Source organism: Myotis davidii, unplaced genomic scaffold (assembly GCF_000327345.1).
Source record: "Myotis davidii unplaced genomic scaffold, ASM32734v1 scaffold415, whole genome shotgun sequence".
Taxonomy (NCBI): Eukaryota; Metazoa; Chordata; class Mammalia; order Chiroptera; family Vespertilionidae; genus Myotis; species Myotis davidii.
The window spans coordinates 2,148,262-2,168,190 of record NW_006287951.1 but is presented as its reverse complement, the minus strand read 5'-3'; the positions used below and the strand labels follow the sequence as shown (position 1 = coordinate 2,168,190).

Sequence of the window (19,929 nt, the reverse complement as noted above, 5' to 3'; positions counted from 1 at the left end):
CCAAAGATGATATTATCACAGGTATTAGGGAGGTGGACAGCTTTGGGCTTCCATTTTCAGGGATCAGAAATGTAATCTCTGGAAAAGAGTAGGGGGTGCGGGGGCGCAGATGCTTACTAAGTGGATCTTTGCACCCTGTAGCTTGGTTTGTTAGTGCAGTGGTAACTATGAGCCACTTCAGTGGATTGTTTTTAAGTGAACTATTGATTTTGACCTCATATCATGTTTTCTTCCTGAAGAGGCCAAGTGAGGAAAGGTGCTCAGTGACTGCAGATGCCTGGCTTTTTGGGAAGATCAGGAGATTCCCTTCCTTGAAACTGACTCCCCATTTACCTCTCAGGGTCTAAAAGGGGATGGGTCCACTTGCCTTTCCTTTGAGGAGGCTAGTCCAGTCTTAGGAAGGAGATGTGGAGGCCCCCTGGAGGGAGGGCGTGGAAGGTGGTGGCATATTTACCTTGTCTTCTCTTGTTGATCCTCCATATCTTCTTTCTCTTAGAAACTCACTTTATTTCTTTTTTATACTCTCTGTGTGTACATGTATACACCTCAGCCCAGCTCTACCAAGGCACTTTAGGCCACCTGAGAAGGATAGGAGGCCAATGCTGAATGGACAGAGGATTACATGAACAATTGTATTTATTCTACAAGATTATTGTTTAAACAGCTATGGTGATGGAAAATTTATGTGCCTTTTCTTTTTTAGTTATGACGACATGCCCTTTCTAGTTAAATATTAGGTCCCAGCTAATTTTCTTGGTATAATTTGACTATAGATTTATTAGATTCTGATGGACAGATTATTTTATTATATCTGTTTCAGCGTGTTAGTTTCTATAAACTAGAAAAAAAATTGAAATAAGAGCTCCATATTTATTATCTTTTAGCGTCGGTTAAACTATAGAGTATTTAATGATTTCATACGTATTAAGTGATTTTGGCTTTTTTCCCTCTGGCTCATATACCATACTGTCCTCAGAACCTAGATTATTTTGACTAAATACATTTTTTTACTTGAGTTTGACTAGCATTTGGAAACCATGGATGATATCATAGAATAATGGAGTTTTGGCTGACATTTGGAAACAGTGGATGATATCATAGAATAATAGGATTTTGTGGCTGGGGAGGGACATTAACATCATCTGGTTTACCTCCGCCGTTTTAGAGTTGAGAAAATTGATGCCTGGAGAAGGTGGTTAAATAATTGATTGCCAAAAGTCACTCAGCTACTGATTAACAAAACCTTGCTTTAGTTCTCTTTCTGTGACATCACTTTTATCTTCTTGCCTTAACTGATTTCTGAATTTAAAAAACACACAGAGAAAATCCATTTCATTCAGTTCCTCAGAATCCATCTTAGATGTAGTTTATTTTTACCAACAGCCAGCCATTCATGCGTCTAACATTTGAGTAGCTACCAGTTCTAAGATTGAACCCTGCTTGTGAGGTATTGGGGAAGACAGACATGTGAACAACTCCCTGGAATGTATTTCGTCAAGTGCTGTAAAGGTCGCTCTTTTTATAAAGGGAGATGGCTTGCTCAGTGACACTCAACAACCAATGTTGTAGCTTTGGGAAACACGTAGTTAACTTTTTTTTATAAATAATTTTTTATATATTTTTTTATTGATTTTTTTATAGAGAGGAAGGGAGATGGAGAGGGATAGAGAGTTAGAAACATCAATGAGCGAGAAACATCGATTCAGCTGCCTCCTGCACACTCCCCACAGGGGATGTGCCCACACCAAGGTACATACCCTTGACCAGATTTGAACCTGGGACCCTTCAGTCCACAGGCCCACTCTATCCACTGATCCAAACTGGTTAGGGCTATGTAGTTAACTTTTAAGATCATTTGGAAAAAATTTTGAACTATTAAATGATTTGAACTTGAGCTAGACAGGCCAGGTCATGTAGAATAAATACATGCCTGAATTAAGTTTGAACTTAAGATTGTCTAGGGAAAAAAGAATTTTTCTTAATGGGTGTTGAGTTTTGCAGGAATAACTTTGGTTTTTCAGCTTGGATTTTGGATGTTTGAAGTTATGAACAAATGTCATATTTTCTAACAAGAGAGCAACATTCCTACTTTGCTGGAATTGGCAGCCTGGTGATGGTAATTGAACAACTAGGTTAGAAGAGAACAGTTCTGTTCTTTCTAATAAAATGCTACCTCGTCAATCCACACCTGTCCACTCCTGTTCCTGTCTGCCTTCCAGCAGAGGCCTTTTCCTCCCTCTACCCACTCTACCTCACCTGCTCTGTCCTCTTTCCTGCTGGTCTTTCACTGTCATCTTCGGAGCTCCAGTTTTGTTTGGAAGTCTCTGACTCTTCATAGTGCTTCTTTTTCCCTTCAGTTTAACTGAAACCTCATTTTCTCTCATAAGCGATAGTTTCCTCATAATCTTTTCACGTCTCTGGAAGCCGGTTTTATTATACTCCCTCCCCATTTATGGGTCAGGGGTCAACCCTTTTTCTTTTCTTTTTAAAAAATAATAATTTTTTGAAGTCAAATTTGTATAACATAAAATTAATCACTTTAAAGTGAACAATTCAATAACGTTTAGTATGTATATGTGTAGTTGTACAACCACCAACTCTATCAAACTAAAAAACATTTCCAACGCTCAAAGTAAAACTTCTTACCCATTAAGCAGTTTCTTCTCACTCCCCTTTTCCCCCAGCGTCTGGCAATGACCAATTTGCATTCTATCTCTATGGATTTATCTATTCTGTATATTTCATATAAATGGAATCATACAGTATGAGACCTTTTGTGTCTGGCTTTTATTTAGCATAATGTTTTAGAGGTTCATCCACATTGTAGCATGTATCAGTACTTCATTCCTTTCTATGGCTGAATAATATTTCATTCTATATATACACCACAATTTATTTATTCATTTATCTGTCAGTGGACATTAGGACTAGTTCCACATTGTCACTGTTATGAATAATGCTATCATGTGCACATGTATAAATACACTTGATTGAGTACCTGTTTTCAATTTTGGATGTATATCGAGGAGTGGAATTGTGGGTCATATGGTAATTCTTTGTTTAACTTTTGAGGAACCACCAAACTGTTTTTCACAGTGGCTGAATAATTTTGCATTCCCACAGGCAGTGTACAAAGGTTCTAATTTCTCTACATCCTCGCTTACACTTGGTATTTTCTGTTTATTTATTTTTTATTTTTTAATTAACACTATCCTAGTGGATGTGAAGTGATACCTCGTTATGGTTTTCATATGCATTTCCCTAATGATTAATGATGTTGAGCATCTTTTCATATGTTTGTTGGCCATTTGTGTATCTTTGGAGAAATGTCTACTCAAGTCCCTTGCCCATAATTGAGTTGTCTTTTTAATATTTTTATTAATTTCAGAGAGGAAGGGAGAAGGAGAGAGAGATGGAAACATCAATGATGAGAGGGAATCATTGATTGGCTGCCTCCTGCATACCCCTTACTAGGGATTGAGCCCACTACCCGGGCATGTGCCCTGAATGGAACCGTGACCTCCTGGTTCATAGGTCGATGCTCAACCACTGACCCATGAAATGGGGAAGTGTGAATTCTTCAATTGTGCTCTCATTTTTCAAGATTTTTTGGCTCTTGGTGGCTACTTGCAATTTCATATTAATTTGAGAATCTGCTTTTCCATGTCTGCTGGCCAGGCTGAGTTGTCTTTTTGTTGTTGAGGTATGAGTTCTTTATATGTTATGGATACTGGGCCTTTATCAGATACATAATTTGCAAACATTTTCCTCCATTCTTTAGGTTGTTCTCACCTTCTTGATAATGTTGATGCACAGAAGCTTTTCATTTTTATGAAGTCGAATTTATCTACTACAGTTGCTCGTGCTTTTAATACCGTATCTGAGAATCCATTGCCACATCCAAAGTCATGAAGCCCTATGTTTTCTTCTAAGTGTTTTATAGCATAACGACTTATATTTAGGTTGTTGATCTATTTTCATTAGTTTTTATTTATGGTATTTGGTAATGGTCAGAGTTCATTATTTTGCCTGTGAATATCTACTTCTCCCAGCACCATTTGTTGAAGAAGCTATTCTTTCCCCATTAAATGGTTTTGGCATCCTTGCCACAAACCAATTGACTAGAAATATATAGGCTTATTTCTGGGCTTGGTGTGTATGTCCTAGTTATGTTGGTACCACAATATTTTGGTTTCTGTGGGTTTGTGGTGAGTTTTGAAATGGGGAAGTGTGAATTCTTCAATTGTGCTCTCATTTTTCAAGATTTTTTGGCTCTTGGTGGCTACTTGCAATTTCATATTAATTTGAGAATCTGCTTTTCCATGTCTGCAAAAAAAAAAAAAAGATGGTTAGAATTTTGATAGGGATTGTACTGATAGATCCCTTTGGGTAGTATTGCCACCTTAACAATAAATAGTAAGTCTTCCAATCCATGAAGATGGCCTGTCTCCATAATTAGGTTTCTTTCCCATGTTATTCTCATTAAATAGTGAGGATGGGTAGTCTAAGAATTTTCTTCTTAATCCTGTTGTCAATGATTAGTGTGGAAATTTTTTCTGAGTTTTCATGTTCTCTCTTCAGTTCATAGTGCTTTGCCAAATTTTACCTTTTAGTATATTTGGGTACTTTAAGGGAAAGTTTTAATAACTTATTATTGCTAGTGTTAATCTTGATATATCATAGATGTTACCGTTACCAATGTAATGGTGTGATTTTTTTTCAATTGTGTTTTGTTGTTTGAGGGCTTTCTCTAGCTCCCACTGGCCTTTATGTATTATTTTAGGCAGTAATTGGATTTTTGTTTAGTTAATTGCTGCAGCTGTGTGTGTATTTCTTTCAACTTTTTTGAAAACGATTTTTTTCAGTTAACTTAAAGCTAAGAGAAGAAAAAAACAAAAGCATGCAATAAAAGTAACCCACAATTCACCACTCATCATTCACCACTGTTAATATTATTTTGGTGTTTCCTTTCTTTTTTGAGAAATGGAGCACACTCGTTGTACATATACATATGCTTTTAACTTTAATCCACTGGATATTTATTATCACCTGTTAAGTGTAAGAACTATTCTAAGTCAGACATATTAAAAATTTGCTGTATGCAGTTCGTATCTTACCTGTTTTTATTTAATGTTACACTCTAAGCAAAACCCAGTTCATTAAAATTTATTACAGTAGTGCTGTTCATGGCTTCCGGGTCTTTTTCAGTATTTTTTGGTCCTTAAAGCCTGTCTTAATAGGGGAAGCTCAATATGTCACATAGATGAACAGGGAGGATTTGATTGAAGGGATATAGCGGCTTGGGGTACCATCTCTTCTCCTCCAAAGAAGAGAAACTGTGAAAACTATTGTTTTCTGTTATGGATGCATTATAGTTTATTAATCAATGCTCGAAGGCCAGTCATATATATTCTTTCTTTTCTTCAATTTTAAATATTGCTTTAATACCTTTTTATATAAGAATTTGTATCTATATTTGGTTTCATTAGGATAGATTTTTAGAAGTGGAATTACTGGATCAAAGAGTATAAATATTTATAGAACTTTGATATATATTCACAAATTGCTTACTTACCATACCCTGCCTAACATTTAATATTATATTTAAAGAATATAAGGGTTTCTGTTACTACATCAAATACATTCCTTTAAAAAAAAACGCCTTTAAGATTACTTATTCACTAAAAACAACAGACTTTATGGGAAAAATAAGGTTAAGGGTAAACCACTCAAGACCTCTGCAATTTTCAAACAAGTACTAACAAAAGTATAATTGGTACCTTATGAGATAACTTGGATAGCCCAGTCAAACCACTTATAGTGGCTGAGGCTGCCTCAGAGGAGAGTTAAAGATATTAATACATAACAGGATGGAAATTGCTGCCTTGCATCGCCTTGGAATAGTGCAGTTGAGGGTACCTTTCTAGGCTGCTGGGGCTGCCATAGAGATGGCACAAGAGGAAGTACAGCTTGCTGGGATCCAGGATCCATGCACAGGCTGGCAGTGCTCTCTGAGCAGGGAGCTCTGGGTTCAGGTGCTCATTTTTAATTTTCTAAAAAAATAGGGCTGAGGGGGCTTCTGCCTGCTAGCATCTGAGCCGAGTAAGGGTCTTTCCCTTTCCCACTGAAAATTGTACTTCTTTACCAGCGTTTCCAGTTCCCCTTGCCTGGGAAAATTCAAATGGTAGCCCACACAATTTCTGTGTTATATGGGCAATTGTTATTTTATTTACTAACCACTTATAAGCCAATTGGTTTTTACAGGAACCTGTCTTAGGACAGAACAGACTATATTTGCTAATTCGATAGGCAAAACTTTGCATCTCATTTTAATGGTTTCTTTGAAAAAATTAAAACTCTTTCCAACTAGGAGTTAACTACCTTAGTTAATAAAGAATGTTTATTTCAAAACAAATGTCCTCAAAATCTGTAGTCAGAAAACAGCAACTTGTTTAGTGATTGCATTACAATTTCAACACCTCAATTGCAGTGAATTTCAAATTTTCAATATATTTTGGTGGGTCACAGGGCTCCAAACTGTCAGCAGCTTATGAATGTTAATTTATTTGTTGAGGATAGTAGTTATGGTTTTGTACTGACTCTAATTTGTGGGAATGGCTTCATCCAGGATTATGCAGTATTCAATTATACCACCAGAGAAAACACGGAGTAGGGGAATCAAGTCCGTTCAAAATTGGGTGTTTTTACGGTGGCATATGCTTATTTGACATAGGCTGGTGGGGAAAAGTTGAAAGTACTGATAAGTAACGGAAGTAATTGGTATTGAGGCCGGTAAGAAGAAAATGAGAAATAATTGGTATAATACAGTGGTCGGCAAACTCATTAGTCAACAGAGCCAAATACCAACAGTACAACGATTGACATTTCTTTTGAGAGCCAATTTTTTAAAACTTTAACTGTATAGGTAGGTACATTGTTATTAACTTAATTAGGGTACTCCTAAGGCTTAGGAAGAGCCACACTCAAGGGGCCAAAGAGCTGCATGTGGCTGGCGAGCCACAGTTTGCCGACCACTGGTATAATAGAATGGGAGAAACAAGAGGATTATAGACACTGGAGAAATGAGCCTAGAGAACAGCTAGTGTAACAACAATAAAGGGAAGGAGCTAAAGAGCTACTAGCTATTGAGATATACAGTTCAAGATTTGGGAGGTGGAGCAGTTTATATATTGTTACTGTTCATAGAAATGGATTGCTTTAGTTTGGATAAAAGTTGTTGGAGTTGAAGAATAAAAGGACCATTGAAGGACAGGTTGAGAGTGAGTTGGTCTCAGGGACATTGGAGTCTGTCATAATAAGTCACAGGAGAAGGATGTGTAGAAACCTTATATTAGTAAACTGGTTCCAGACTCCTCAGGGAACAAGGTAGCTAAGATAATGGGAGGATAGAAGGTGGCATAGTCTGATGGCATGTGCCTAAATGGAAACAGGACTTTTAATAAGGGTGCCCAGATAATCATCTGAAGAGGTCATAGGGATCCAGGGCAGTGCCCACTGAGGGTAGGAGAATGGATCCTTCGGTCTCTACAGGGCCAGTGATGCTTCAAGAAGGTGAGGTGACTATGGATGTCACAGTGGCATTAGGGGATGACAGCATACAGAAGGTCATTGACGAGAAGGGATCATGGATGGATGACCAGGTAGTAAGCATGCCAGCAAAAGTTGAAGTCCAGATAGGTTTTAAGGTTAAGGAAGTTACAGACTCCAATCTTTGCCAAGCCGTCAATTAGAACGTCGTGAAGTTTTTCACAGGTGTTCCAAAGAATGTTTCCTACTTAGGAACCATGGTTTCTATCCAGAGTTTGAGTTGGTAGAACAGGAGAGACCTTGAGCAATTTGGGGAGAACAGATGTCCCCAGGATGTTGGAAAGGGAATTGGCTGTATCCCTCAGTTTCACGAGAGGTAAGAATTTAGAGAATTTCAAGTAGGACATAAACCACAAATTATTAAATGACTGTGAATGGCTTGAGGATGTGTTCTCCTTTTGTTCTTTATTTCTTTTATACTTACAGCTCTTTTTAACCTAGCTATATTAGGCAGTTGGATTTACAGAACTCCTATAGGTATGTTCTTGATACTTTGAACTGTGTCTGGGAAACTTAAATATTTACACATTGCTGTTATTATTACCAGTAATAACAATATAACTGCTATTTATTAGGACCAGAGTTCTTTTTCTCTGTGGAAGATGTTTAAAGTATAAATTCGGAAGCTGTTGATTATGTGAGGTTAATTAGTTTTCCTAAAACTTTTATGTTAGTGCTAGTAACATTCTGTGGTATGTAAGCTTGTTAAGATTAGAACAAAGAGGTAAAATCTGTTGTTGACTCCTTTTTTCCCCCTTCTTTTAAAAATTTTAGGCAAACTTTACTACATGTAATGAAATGCTCGGATTTAATATAGCTGTTTGAGTTTTGGAAAATGCATACACTACCCCAACTAGAAATAGAGCATTTCCATCATCCCAGAAAGTTCCCTGGTGCCCCTTTGCAATGAGTTCACCAGTCTTCCTCCCACCCCCCTTCCCAGGTAGTCACACTTACCTGATTTCTATCAGCATCAATTAGTTTTTCCTGTTCTAGAACTTTATGTAAATAGAATTATATAGTACATACTCTTGTGTATAGCTTCTTTCTTCACTCATACAGTCTTTGAGATTTACCCCTTTTGTTACAAAGCCTCAATAGTTAATTTTTATTGTGGAATAGTACTCCATTGTACAAATATACCAAAATTGGTTATCCAACATGGACATTTGTATTGTTTTCAGTTTTGGCTATTCTGAATAAAAGTGCTGTAAACATTCATGTACAAGTATTTTATGTGGACATATGTTTTCATTTCTTTTGGATAACTACCTAGGAGTGGAACTACTGGGTCATATAAGAGGTGTATGGTTTAACTTTATGCTTTTTGTCTTGTCTTAATACATTGGCTAGGACCTCCAATACAAGGTTGAGTAGAAATGATGAAGTGGACATCCTTGCCTTGTTTCTGATCTTAGAAATAAGAATTTAATAAATCAATTATGTTGATTTTTAAAGGTTAACCTTTCATATATACTTGGTCATGATGTCTTATTCTTTTTACATATATTGCTGGATTCAGTTTGCTAATGTTTTATGGAGAATGTTTGTACCTATGTTCATTAGAGATGCCTGTCTATAATTTTCTTATGTTTTCGTTAGGTCTTAATATCAGTGTGATGCTGGTTTCATAAAATGAATTAGGAAGCATTTTCTTCAGCTATTTTCTGAAAGAGTTTATGTAAGATTGGTATTATATCTTTTTTAAATGTTTGATAGAATTTATCCGGACCTGGAGCTTTGAGGAAAGGTTTTTAATTATTTGGATTTTTAATTCTTTGTCAGTTCTGGTAAATTTTGTTTTTCAAAGATTTTTCTATTTTATGTGTTACTGACTTTATTGTCATAAACTTTATATTTTTTTTTATATTTTTAACATCTGTAGGATTTGTAATGATATTCCCTCTTTGTTCCTAATATTGGTAATTTGTATTTTCTCTTTGTTTTCTTAATCAGTCTTGCAAAGGTTTTAACTATTTAATTGATCTTTCCAAATAATCATCTTTTGGCTTTATTCTATCTTACGGTTAATTTCTTTATCATGGTATTTGATCAGAAAAGGTAACCTGTGTTATTTCTAGTTAGAATCCATTGTTTTTAATGTGTATGGTCTAATTCATTAACCCTCCTTGTTTCTTGTCCCACATTTTATTGTTCAAATAATATATTCACACTAAATTTTTATCTGTTTTGATCTGTTGTATTCTGAGAGCCTGTTAGTTTCCAACTATTATTGTGGACTTATTTGTCTGTTTCTTCTTGATTTTTTTTTTCTATCGGTTTTTGCTTTCTCTATTTGAAACTCTTGTTAGTTGTACTATTATATCTTCTTATGTTTTTTATTAATAAGACACTTTTCTTATTAGTAAATTTTATATTAATGGATTTATTAATGTAAAGTCTTTCACCTTAAGTTCTAGTTTGTCTCATGTTTATTAATAGTGCCTCATTTACTTCTTTGCTTTTCTTCTTTTTTTTAACCTATCAATTTATGCTACTTGCAATTATTGTGATTGTTACTGTTTTCTTTGTTCCCAGCTTTCTTGTTGCTTTTCCTCCTTTCTCCCATCTTATCACCCTCTTTCTCCTCCTTTTCTCCCTTTCTGTAGCACCTCCAATCCTGCTTCCAGATGTTTGCTGGCACTTCCTGTCCTGCCAGCAGGCAGAGCCTTTTGCTGAAGACCTCTAACCTTCTCTCTCCCATTGCCTTCGGTACCCTCTATAGTAGCGATTCTCAACCTGTGGGTCGCGACCCTTTTGGCGGTCGAACGACCCTTTCACAGGGGTTGCCTAAAACCATCCTGCATATCAGATATTTACACTATGATTCATAACAGTAACAACATTACAGTTATGAAGTAGCAACGAAAATAATTTTAGGATGAATAAAACAGTGCTACCCAGCCAGTGCAGCAGCTTTCCCCTGTGAAAGCCTCAAATCTTATTTCTGAATTGATGATTATATTAGATTTAGTTCAGATATGAGACAAATTAATTTTATAGGAACAGTGCCTGCAGCAGTTGTTTCTATGTCTCCTCTCTTAGGAGGTGTGAGACCCCCATCTTGACTCCTCTGCATACCTAGAGGTGTGAGACCCATGAATAGGCTCAGTAAATATGAAATTTACATTTCAGTTGGTTTACCTGTATCTTTCCCCCTCCAATGCATGAAATACATATGTCATGCATTACCAGAGGGACACCTGAACACACCTTTAAACAACAAATCAACTGAGAGAAAGTTACTCCCTGCTTTTATTCTTTCAGTTATTTTGGATTATCATGGAAAAGTCTCTGTTTGATTTTTTACCTCTCTTAAATACTTGCTAACTCCCCCACCCCCTTTTTGTAAGGGCTCAAGCTCACTTCTTTGATGGACACTAGTATTTAGCTAGAATTTAGTAATATTATTTTATTTTTTTAATTGATTTTTTTGGCAGTTACCTTGTATTTTTTCACAGTTATTACTGATTTTTTTATTCAAGAAAGTGATGAACTTAGGCCTTTAAAATTTCTGTTTTAAAAATTGAATCAATTTTAAAGAAAAATATTAAATGCATGAAGGATGAAGGAGTATGACAAAATTGGAGAATGTGGTATGTGTTGGAAGTTGGATGTGGCCCTGTTTAAGAAGATGGTGTGGGAATGAGTGAAATTTGAGTGACTTCCCCAGCATTTCTCAGGCGTCCCGATTATTTCTCCTTTATCTGCAGTACTAACTTGTTGTTTAATAAGTATTTGTCAAGCATCTACTTTGTGCAGAAAACTGTGTTAGAATACAAGGAGAAACATGGTTTGCCCCACCTTATAGTCCAGGGAGGGGGGAGGATGTATGTTTGTGCATACATCCTGTTGTGAGTGTGCTGTGGTCCGTGCTGCAGAGCCGCCAGGCGTCATGCCTGTGGAGCAGGCTGCAGGCCGAGGTCCTCTCTGGCTGGGGGGCTTGAGGCCTTGGCTCACACCAGTGTTCTCACCCAGGTGTCTTTCTTCTTTCCATTTCACTCTCTTCCTAAATCCCCATCAGTTCTGGGGGGAGAAGGGGCTAGTGTTTGTAGGTGTTACTCTGAGAAGCACTGTGTCCAAAAGGAAGAGTGTTTGTTACCAGAGTTCTGGTTCCAGCACCCTGTGTTTAGCCAGATAACTACGTAATTGTTTGGGACCCGTTTCTTCATCTTTGTGGGTGTTGATGGAGCCCGGTGTCTTTCCTGCTTCGTAAGGCAGCACAATGGAAGACATTTGCGATGTGTGTGTACATCAGTTTTATTTTCACTCTATTATTTGTGCTTGAAATACTGATGGTTAATGATTTTGAGAGTATTTTTAGGAGTTTAATTATTTTTTCTTTATTTTTTTTTCTAGGTCTCGATGCAGAACTTTATTATGTGAGAAATGACCTTGTTAGTCACTACGCTCTATCCTTTAACCTGTTAGTACCCAGTGAGACAAATTTCCTGCACTTCACTTGGCATGCAAAGTCCAAGGTAAGAGTGTGGTCAACCAAAGATGCCAAGCTGGCCCCACCTAGGCCCAGGGCTGAGGCAAGGGCTGTATCTGCACAAAGGGGCAGTGGGTGGAGGGCTGTAGCAGTACTGGATCCTTTCAGATTTTTATTTTAATTAAATCTTTAGCCTATTCCTCTAGGCTTCCTTAAGTCTTTTAAAATGTGGTAGCCATCATTTATGTGCCTAGCTTATGACAGAACACTTACATCCCTTCAGGCTTTTCAAGCAGGGATGAAGGTCTAGTTTGAAGGGGCATTTGTACCTGCTAATGACTATGCTGTTACGGTGAAGCAACATGAGTGAGGGTGGGGGAATTGGTGAGATAGGTGTTTTAGACATGTTTGATATAATGGATATAGCTCTCCCATCTATGGAAAAACGGTGAAAGTGAGGTGCCGCTGACTCAGGCACCCATGTGTGCTGTGGTTAAGCTCCCTTAACCCTAAGGCACATCTTGCTTGGTTTGCTGAATTATTCACATTTCCCAGACTCCTTGAATACAAGTTTTCTCAAAAGTCAAAGAGTGAGAGGCTCAGTGTGGAGCCCACCTCCTCCTTTCAGCTTTGTAATAGGCTTCTGAGTAGGATTTTATTTGGGAAATAAAAATAATTTTGCTACTAAAAAACAAATAAGAATACCTATTGTTAGAGTTTGCTTTTTAAAAATGTATGTTTTATTGATTTCAGAGAGGAAGGGATAGGGAGAAAGAGACGAGGGGGAGGGAGGGAGGGAGGGAGGGCAGGCAAAACATCAATGATGAGAGAGAATCATCAATCAGCTGCTTCCTGCACACCCCCCACTGGGGATCGAGCCGAAACCTGAACATGTACCCTGACTGGGAATCGAACCCTGACCTCCTGGTTCATAGGCCAGTGCTCAGCCGCTGAGCCACGCCAGTTGGGCTGGAGTGTGTGTGTTTTTTTTAAGTATTGTAAAGTCGTGGCTGTTCTGTATTTTTGCACAGTCTTTTAAATTTGACCACTTTAATATAGATTTTTATTTCTACTTGTAAAGCAATAGTGGTTTTGGGGAAAATTCAAATATTATAGAATTGTTTTAAGAACTTTTAAAACTTTGTAGATCTGTACCCAGAAGTAATAATTGTTTATAGTTTGGTATACTTCAAGGCTCATTTTTTCCCCCCTCTTTTTAAACAAAAAGGGGATTTTATGACACATGTGTTGTACAGTATTTCCCCCCTACCTAATACTATATCTTGGCATTTTTCCATTTCTGTACTTATAGATTTAACTCATTCTCTTTAGTGGCTTTGTAATATGATATTGTAAGGAAGTATGATTTATAGTTATTTAAGTGCCTCATTGACACATGGATTTTTAATAGCATTTTACTATTTCAAACAGTGCTTCCTTTCACTCCTACAAATAGTTTCCTTCACTTCATTTGGCAGGCAGAATCCATGGTAACAGGATGATGAAAACAACTGGTAGTTGCTGTTTCTACCTTTGTTATTGATGACTATAGAAACAGGAAAAATGTGTGTGTGTATATGTGTATATATATGTATACACATTAAGAACATCTTTGTTCAGAAATTTTTGTGCATTTGTGGTATTATTTCTGAATAGTATATTATTACTAAGAAATGATTAGGTCAAAAATGTTTATGTTTAAAAAATTTTGATTTACAATGCCACATTATTTCTCCCTTCCCTCTCACAAGATGGTACCAATGAACCAACATTCCTTACAAAGTGAGTAAGTATAGGTAAAAGTGATTATAAAAATAAGCGTATATTCTTCTTCTTCTTATATATGTTCATGCATACTTTATAGAAACAGTACACACATACAAATACATGCACTAAAACGTAGCTGCAGGAATGTCGTGGTTAAAGTTGTTAGTTGGATCCTGGGTAAAACATGTATGCCTTACTGCCTGGGGCACCCCAGCTGTCCAACATTGTTGCCTTGGGGTATTCTAATATGGGGGTTCTTTTTTAGGAGTGGATAGATGCAGAAACAGAGGTGAAGAGAGACAAATTGATGTGAAATAATTAAGGACATTTAGTACATAACAACCTGGATGTGGTATAGATAATTCAGAAAAGGTTCACTTGAGACATTTTAATCTGAAATATGTCCGTTTCAATGAGTGTGCACCTGAATTCTTCAAGGAAACCCGGCGTACACATTTTTCAGTATTCTTGCATAAAGATTATGTGACCTTATTTGGAGGGGGCTGGTAAACTTAATTTTGATTATTTCAAACATAAAGAAAAATTATAAGTATAGTAAAAAGAATTCTCATATATTCTTTACCCAGATTCACTAGCTGTTACTGGTTTGTTCCATTTACTTATTTTATCATTCATTCTATCTTTCTTTCTCCCCACTCTCATGTGACCACACTTTCCCCCCCTTGACTTTGTGGAAGGGAATTGCAAGAGTCACATCCCTTTAACCTTAAATACATCAGTGTATATTTTCTAAGAACAAGGATAGTCTTTACACAACGTGGTCAAAGTCAGGAAACAACACTGATACACTAATATTATTTTACCACAGGACTCACATTTTGTCAGTTATCCCAATCTTTATAGCTCTTTTTTTCACCCGATTTAGGATCATATATGCAATTGGTTGATGTCCCTTTAGGCCCCTCTTAAACTGGATATATCCGTGGCCTTTGTTTGTGTTTCTTGACCTCGATGTTTTGGTGACACACAGGCCAGTTATTTTGTGGAAAGTCCTTCATTCTGTGTTGTCTGAGGTTTCCTCTTGATTCGATTCAGGAACGTCTCTGATTGTAAACACCACAGAAGTGCTGTTCTTCACAGTGCACACACTGCCAGCTTGTCCCATCGCTGGTGCTGTTAACTCTGATCACCCAGTTCACCAGGTTTTTACACTGCTGTTTTCTTCTTTGTGATAGATAAGTAATTGAAGAGAGAATTTGAAATTGTATTTAAAAAATCCCATTCCTTACCACACTTTCAACCACTAGTTTTTTCATATCTGCTAAAAATAGGTTTCACTTTCCAGCCATTGTGCTGTCAGGGAGAGTAGTGTGTTCCCTCTCATGGAAAGCAGTCAGATCTGCACTGGGCAGCCACGTGGTAGAACAGTTGTAGAAGGAATTCAAGCATTAGTGGAGTGGCGGGTCTTGAATTTTAAGTTTCCCTGCAACTCTGAGATCCAGTTTCTGTGAATTGCTTTCAGGCAGAGAAGCTTCTGTGTTCTCCAAAAAAAACTGATAGGTAATCAATCATTTGTTACCTTTCCTACCTTTAATGTTGATGAATATAAAAACAAGTAATAGATGGATTTTTAAAATAGAGACAAATCTAATGAAGTAGAAGTTTCTATTCTAGGTACTCTACTAACCTTGAACAAGGTGACTATTTCTGGGCCCACTTAGGAAAAAAGAATGCTGATATATTATGAGAATGTGTCCTAGGCAAGTGTATGGGGAGACCTGTAGCTAAAAAGACAACGTGGAATGTCACAGTTACAATTGAACTAAATTAAACAATGGGGGTATGAGGGGGGGCATATTTAATACTTTCAACAATAAAGATCAATATATATATATATATATATATATTAATCATCACACACTGATGATTTTATTTGGAATTAGTTTCAGGGATCTGACATCACTGTTAGAGGGTGCATGAGGAGTTTTTAGGAGCCTGTCATGGGGGGAACTTGGAGTGGAGGAGCGTAGATAGAAGAAGGAGTTCTGGTGAACACACGTTTGAATGGGAAGCAGTGTTGGCCGGGGGTACATGTTGCACAGCTCTATTGTGCATCCATTTTCTTCGCATTGTCATGTACAGCATAATTTCTAAACTACTTCTGTGGCAGATATTAAATACTATCATTAGTGCGCATTTGGGCTGCTGTTGCTGGTAGGGCATTCTTGGTACTGCAGAAGTTCCCTGACTTGTTGGAGGGTGTCTCTATCGAGTTACATGGCTAGGTCCGAAGCCCAGACAGGATCCTAGACTTCTCCTCTTAGACCTTCCAAGTCTAGTTGCTTCTTTCTCATAATTAAAACCTTAAATTAATTTCCTCCTTATGTCGGAACCTAATGCCTCATCCGTAGTTTGGACCTTAATTTATTTCTTACCTACATATGCAAATGATCTTGTAAATGGTCTTGTCTCTGGGTGGCCTTTTGGTGCACCCAGCACAGAGCTGCTCCAGGTTCTCAGTTGCCACCAGAATCCAGTTAGGAAGACTTCACAATCTCGTCCCTGCCTTTCTCTTCTGTGTCTCTCCAGCTAATTGGTTAGTGCCATTTTGTCTGTTTGGCAATTTCTTGAATCGCCTGTGCTCTGTTACATGCTGCTATTGGCTCTGCTAGAAATGTGCTTTCTTCATTCTTTATCTCATTAACTCCCACTTATCTCATAAAACCATAAGACTCGGTGTCACCTCTCCTTGGCGGTGTCAGTACCCTTTTCTGTCCCCACAGTACATTGCTCTTTCCTCCCCCATAGCCCTCATCACATTTTAAGAGTGTGTCTCCCACAGCCCTCATCATGTTCTAAGAGTGTTGTCTCCCACAGCCCTCATCATGTTCTGTTGTCCCCATAGCCCTCATCATGTTCTGAGAGTGTGTCCCCCCAGCCCTCATCATGTTCTAAGAGCGTGTCCCCACAGCCCGCATCATGTTCTGAGAGTGTGTCCCCCCAGCCCTCATCATGTTCTAAGAGCGTGTCCCCACAGCCCGCATCATGTTCTGAGAGTGTGTCCCCCCAGCCCTCATCATGTTCTAAGAGCGTGTCCCCACAGCCCGCATCATGTTCTGAGAGTGTGTCCCCCCAGCCCTCATCATGTTCTAAGAGCGTGTCCCCACAGCCCGCATCATGTTCTGAGAGTGTGTCCCCCCAGCCCTCATCATGTTCTGAGCGTGTCCCCACAGCCCTCATCATGTTCTGAGAGTGTGTCCCCCCAGCCCTCATCATGTTCTAAGAGCGTGTCCCCACAGCCCTCATCATGTTCTGAGAGTGTGTCCCCCCAGCCCTCATCATGTTCTAAGAGCGTGTCCCCACAGCCCTCATCATGTTCTGAGAGTGTGTCCCCCCAGCCCTCATCATGTTCTAAGAGCGTGTCCCCACAGCCCGCATCATGTTCTGAGAGTGTGTCCCCCCAGCCCTCATCATGTTCTAAGAGCGTGTCCCCACAGCCCGCATCATGTTCTGAGAGTGTGTCCCCCCAGCCCTCATCATGTTCTAAGAGTGTGTCCCCACAGCCCGCATCATGTTCTGAGAGTGTGTCCCCCACAGCCCTCATCATGTTCTAAGAGTGTGTCCCCACAGCCCTCATCATTTCGGAGAGTGTTGTAGTGATTTCTTTTCTGCATTCCTCCTCGATGCTCAGCACCCCAAGGTGGGAATCCCTTTCATATTTCTCTGTGTTCTCTGTGCCTGGTGTGGCACCTGGTACTTAGTTACAGGTGCTCCTTAACTGACTGCAGAAGAGATGCAGGGGGTAAAAGCCACAGGGCACAGCTCATCAGACAGGGAACTTGTGAACAGTAGAGCTTTTTAGAATTACAGTGTGCTCTTTTAGGAGCTGTGAATTTCCTGTTTCTAGGAGCATGAAAACATAGCCTGGGTACATTTGACACCAGTTGCACACATGGGCTTTTTCAGGTGTTTTACTCTGAATAAAGCTGTAAATGTGAATAAATGAATGGAATTCATAGCTTAACTATATAGCTAAACTAATTTCACAAGTTCACCTGTAACAGGTATAAGAATTTAGAGAAAAGTAATCATCTTGTATCGTAAAACATTTTATAATTAAAAAAAACTAAGAAACGTGTGTGTGTGAATCTAGTTTCAGGCTTTGACCACCATTGGAGTTCATAATTCCAGTTTTAGGTCATAATCTCTGGCAATTTTAGCACAGTTGGTTAATTGAAGGTTTTTATTTTCAAAATTAATCTTTTGAATATTCAATATATGCTCATAGTACAAAATTCAAAAGGCACAAGGAGGATATAGTGAAAAATAAGTCTCTCATTCCTTCTTAGTACCACCCCAAGCAATTCAGCCACCTAGTCCCCTTCCCTGTGGCAACCACTGTTACCTGATTCTAGCCTCCCCTTCTAGAGATGCTCTGTGCATGGATAAGGTGTGTATGTGTGTGTGCATTTTTGAACAAGTAATATACTGCATATTTTCGAATGTATCCCAGTAAAGTGTCTCATTGCTTATCGAGTTGAACTTTTTCCCCCTCTAGATGACTGTTTCAGATACTGTTATATGGTTGTACTTTGGTTTATTGATCAGTTACTATAAGAGGAAACTAAGACTCATATTTAGGAGGAAGCAGGAAGCAGAGTTGACTTGAAATGGGGAAGTCATGCAAGAATGCAGGAGGGACATAGAGAAGGTTCTTCACCTGGTCATGTTGGCCCTGGTATGCAGTCACGAGCTTTCAGAAGGAGGGCCATGGCTCCCAAGCTCTGACACTTGATCAGAAGCTCTTGGTTCTTGCCTGTTAAGACTGTGCCAGGAGATGCAGTATTTGCTTCCAAAGATCCCTGAGCTCGTTGGTATGTCAGCTCACATTGTAGAAATTTTAACATTCGTTTTCACACATCAAAGCTTTTGCTCATAGTGCTGTTCTTCAGTGTTTACACAACTCTGTTTTGTCTTGCCAAACAGACTGTGGTCTCCTTGGAGGCTGGAGCTATATCTTATTTTCGATATGTGTCACATTGCCGTAGTGAGTGGTGGGTAAATACCATGGGCTAATTGCATTTCCAGATGGAATGAGAACTCTGATATTGCTTCTCTTTCACAAGGCCACACACTTTAAAAGAAGCAAAAGCTACTGGGTTGTTTTAACAAATAATTAGTTTCTTCTGTATTCTGGAACATTCTCCTATGTCCAGAAAAAACCCCAACAACCCTGCATTTGTTAAGTGTCTATATTTTAGATAGCTGAAATGCAACAATATATGAAAGGGTAGCAGAATACCTCTCCTACACATGCCCACCCATAGCTGTTCTCTGGTTTCAGGAAATTTTCACCATTGTCAGGAGGGTCTGCAGGGAACTCGTACAGAGTTCCAACAGTAGCCCCGGGGAGCAGTCTGCAGTGTCCCCAGCAGAGTGGGGCTTCTGTGAGAAATTCAGAGAAACTAGAAGTCTGTTAGGCTGTGGGCAAGTGTATTCACTTTAAATCTGTACTATGTTTCAGAAGGAAATGGCTTTACTCATCAGTTGCCTATTTGCAGTTGCCATTCATTTCCAAGTAAGGGAAGATTACCAAAAATGTTTATTTTTTAGCTTATTCAAATATTTATATTTTCTCTAGTTTCTTTTCTGAAGTCTTTTGGTTCATTCTTTCTTTTCTGACAAACAACTGCTGTTCAGAATTCCTTTGTTGCCATAGATTATGAATGTTAGCTGTAGAACTGATCAGTTTCTTCAAAGGATTATTGGCAAGTGTGATTCCGTATAAATCAGTACACGCCAAAGTACAGAAAAGGGATTTAACAATGGGCAGTTTCTTCCCTGACCCCTGAAACTGCAGTTTTAAATTGGTATCTTAAAGATTCCAGAGGGAGAAGAGAACTGCCTAATGAATGCCTCGCATGTTTTGAGGGGCCCTCGAAAAGGGAGCCAACAAAAGGCAGGCTTCCACACCTGCAGACTTCCTCTGCCAGGCTGCGATTCTGGTAGCAGGGTTGTCCTCAAACCTGTTACTCCACCGCCACTTGGCCTGGAGGCCAAATCCCCCCTGGTATTAGCTACAACAATCAAGGCTTAACTAAAAGACTGCGCACAAAGACCACTAGGGGGTGCACCAAGAAAGCATAACAAAATGCGGA

General features: G+C 38.6%; 1 protein-coding gene across 5 annotated transcripts in view; it reads left to right on the top strand.

The window, feature by feature from the left end:
- The first annotated feature begins 11,883 nt into the window (after positions 1-11,883).
- The window catches only part of RYK (receptor-like tyrosine kinase), a 62,032-nt gene continuing 53,986 nt past the window's right edge, over positions 11,884-19,929 (top strand). For 2 of the 5 annotated variants that reach the window (XM_015561375.1, XM_015561374.1), the window contains exon 1: positions 11,884-12,089. In XM_015561375.1, coding sequence (XP_015416861.1) covers positions 11,904-12,089 — 186 coding nt within the window. In that variant the 5' untranslated portion in view covers positions 11,884-11,903. Of the gene's footprint in view, positions 12,090-13,794; positions 13,826-14,866; positions 14,974-16,289; positions 16,368-19,929 lie in introns of those variants that run through there. The other 3 variants (XM_015561376.1, XM_015561377.1, XM_015561378.1) reach the window with 3 other exon arrangements.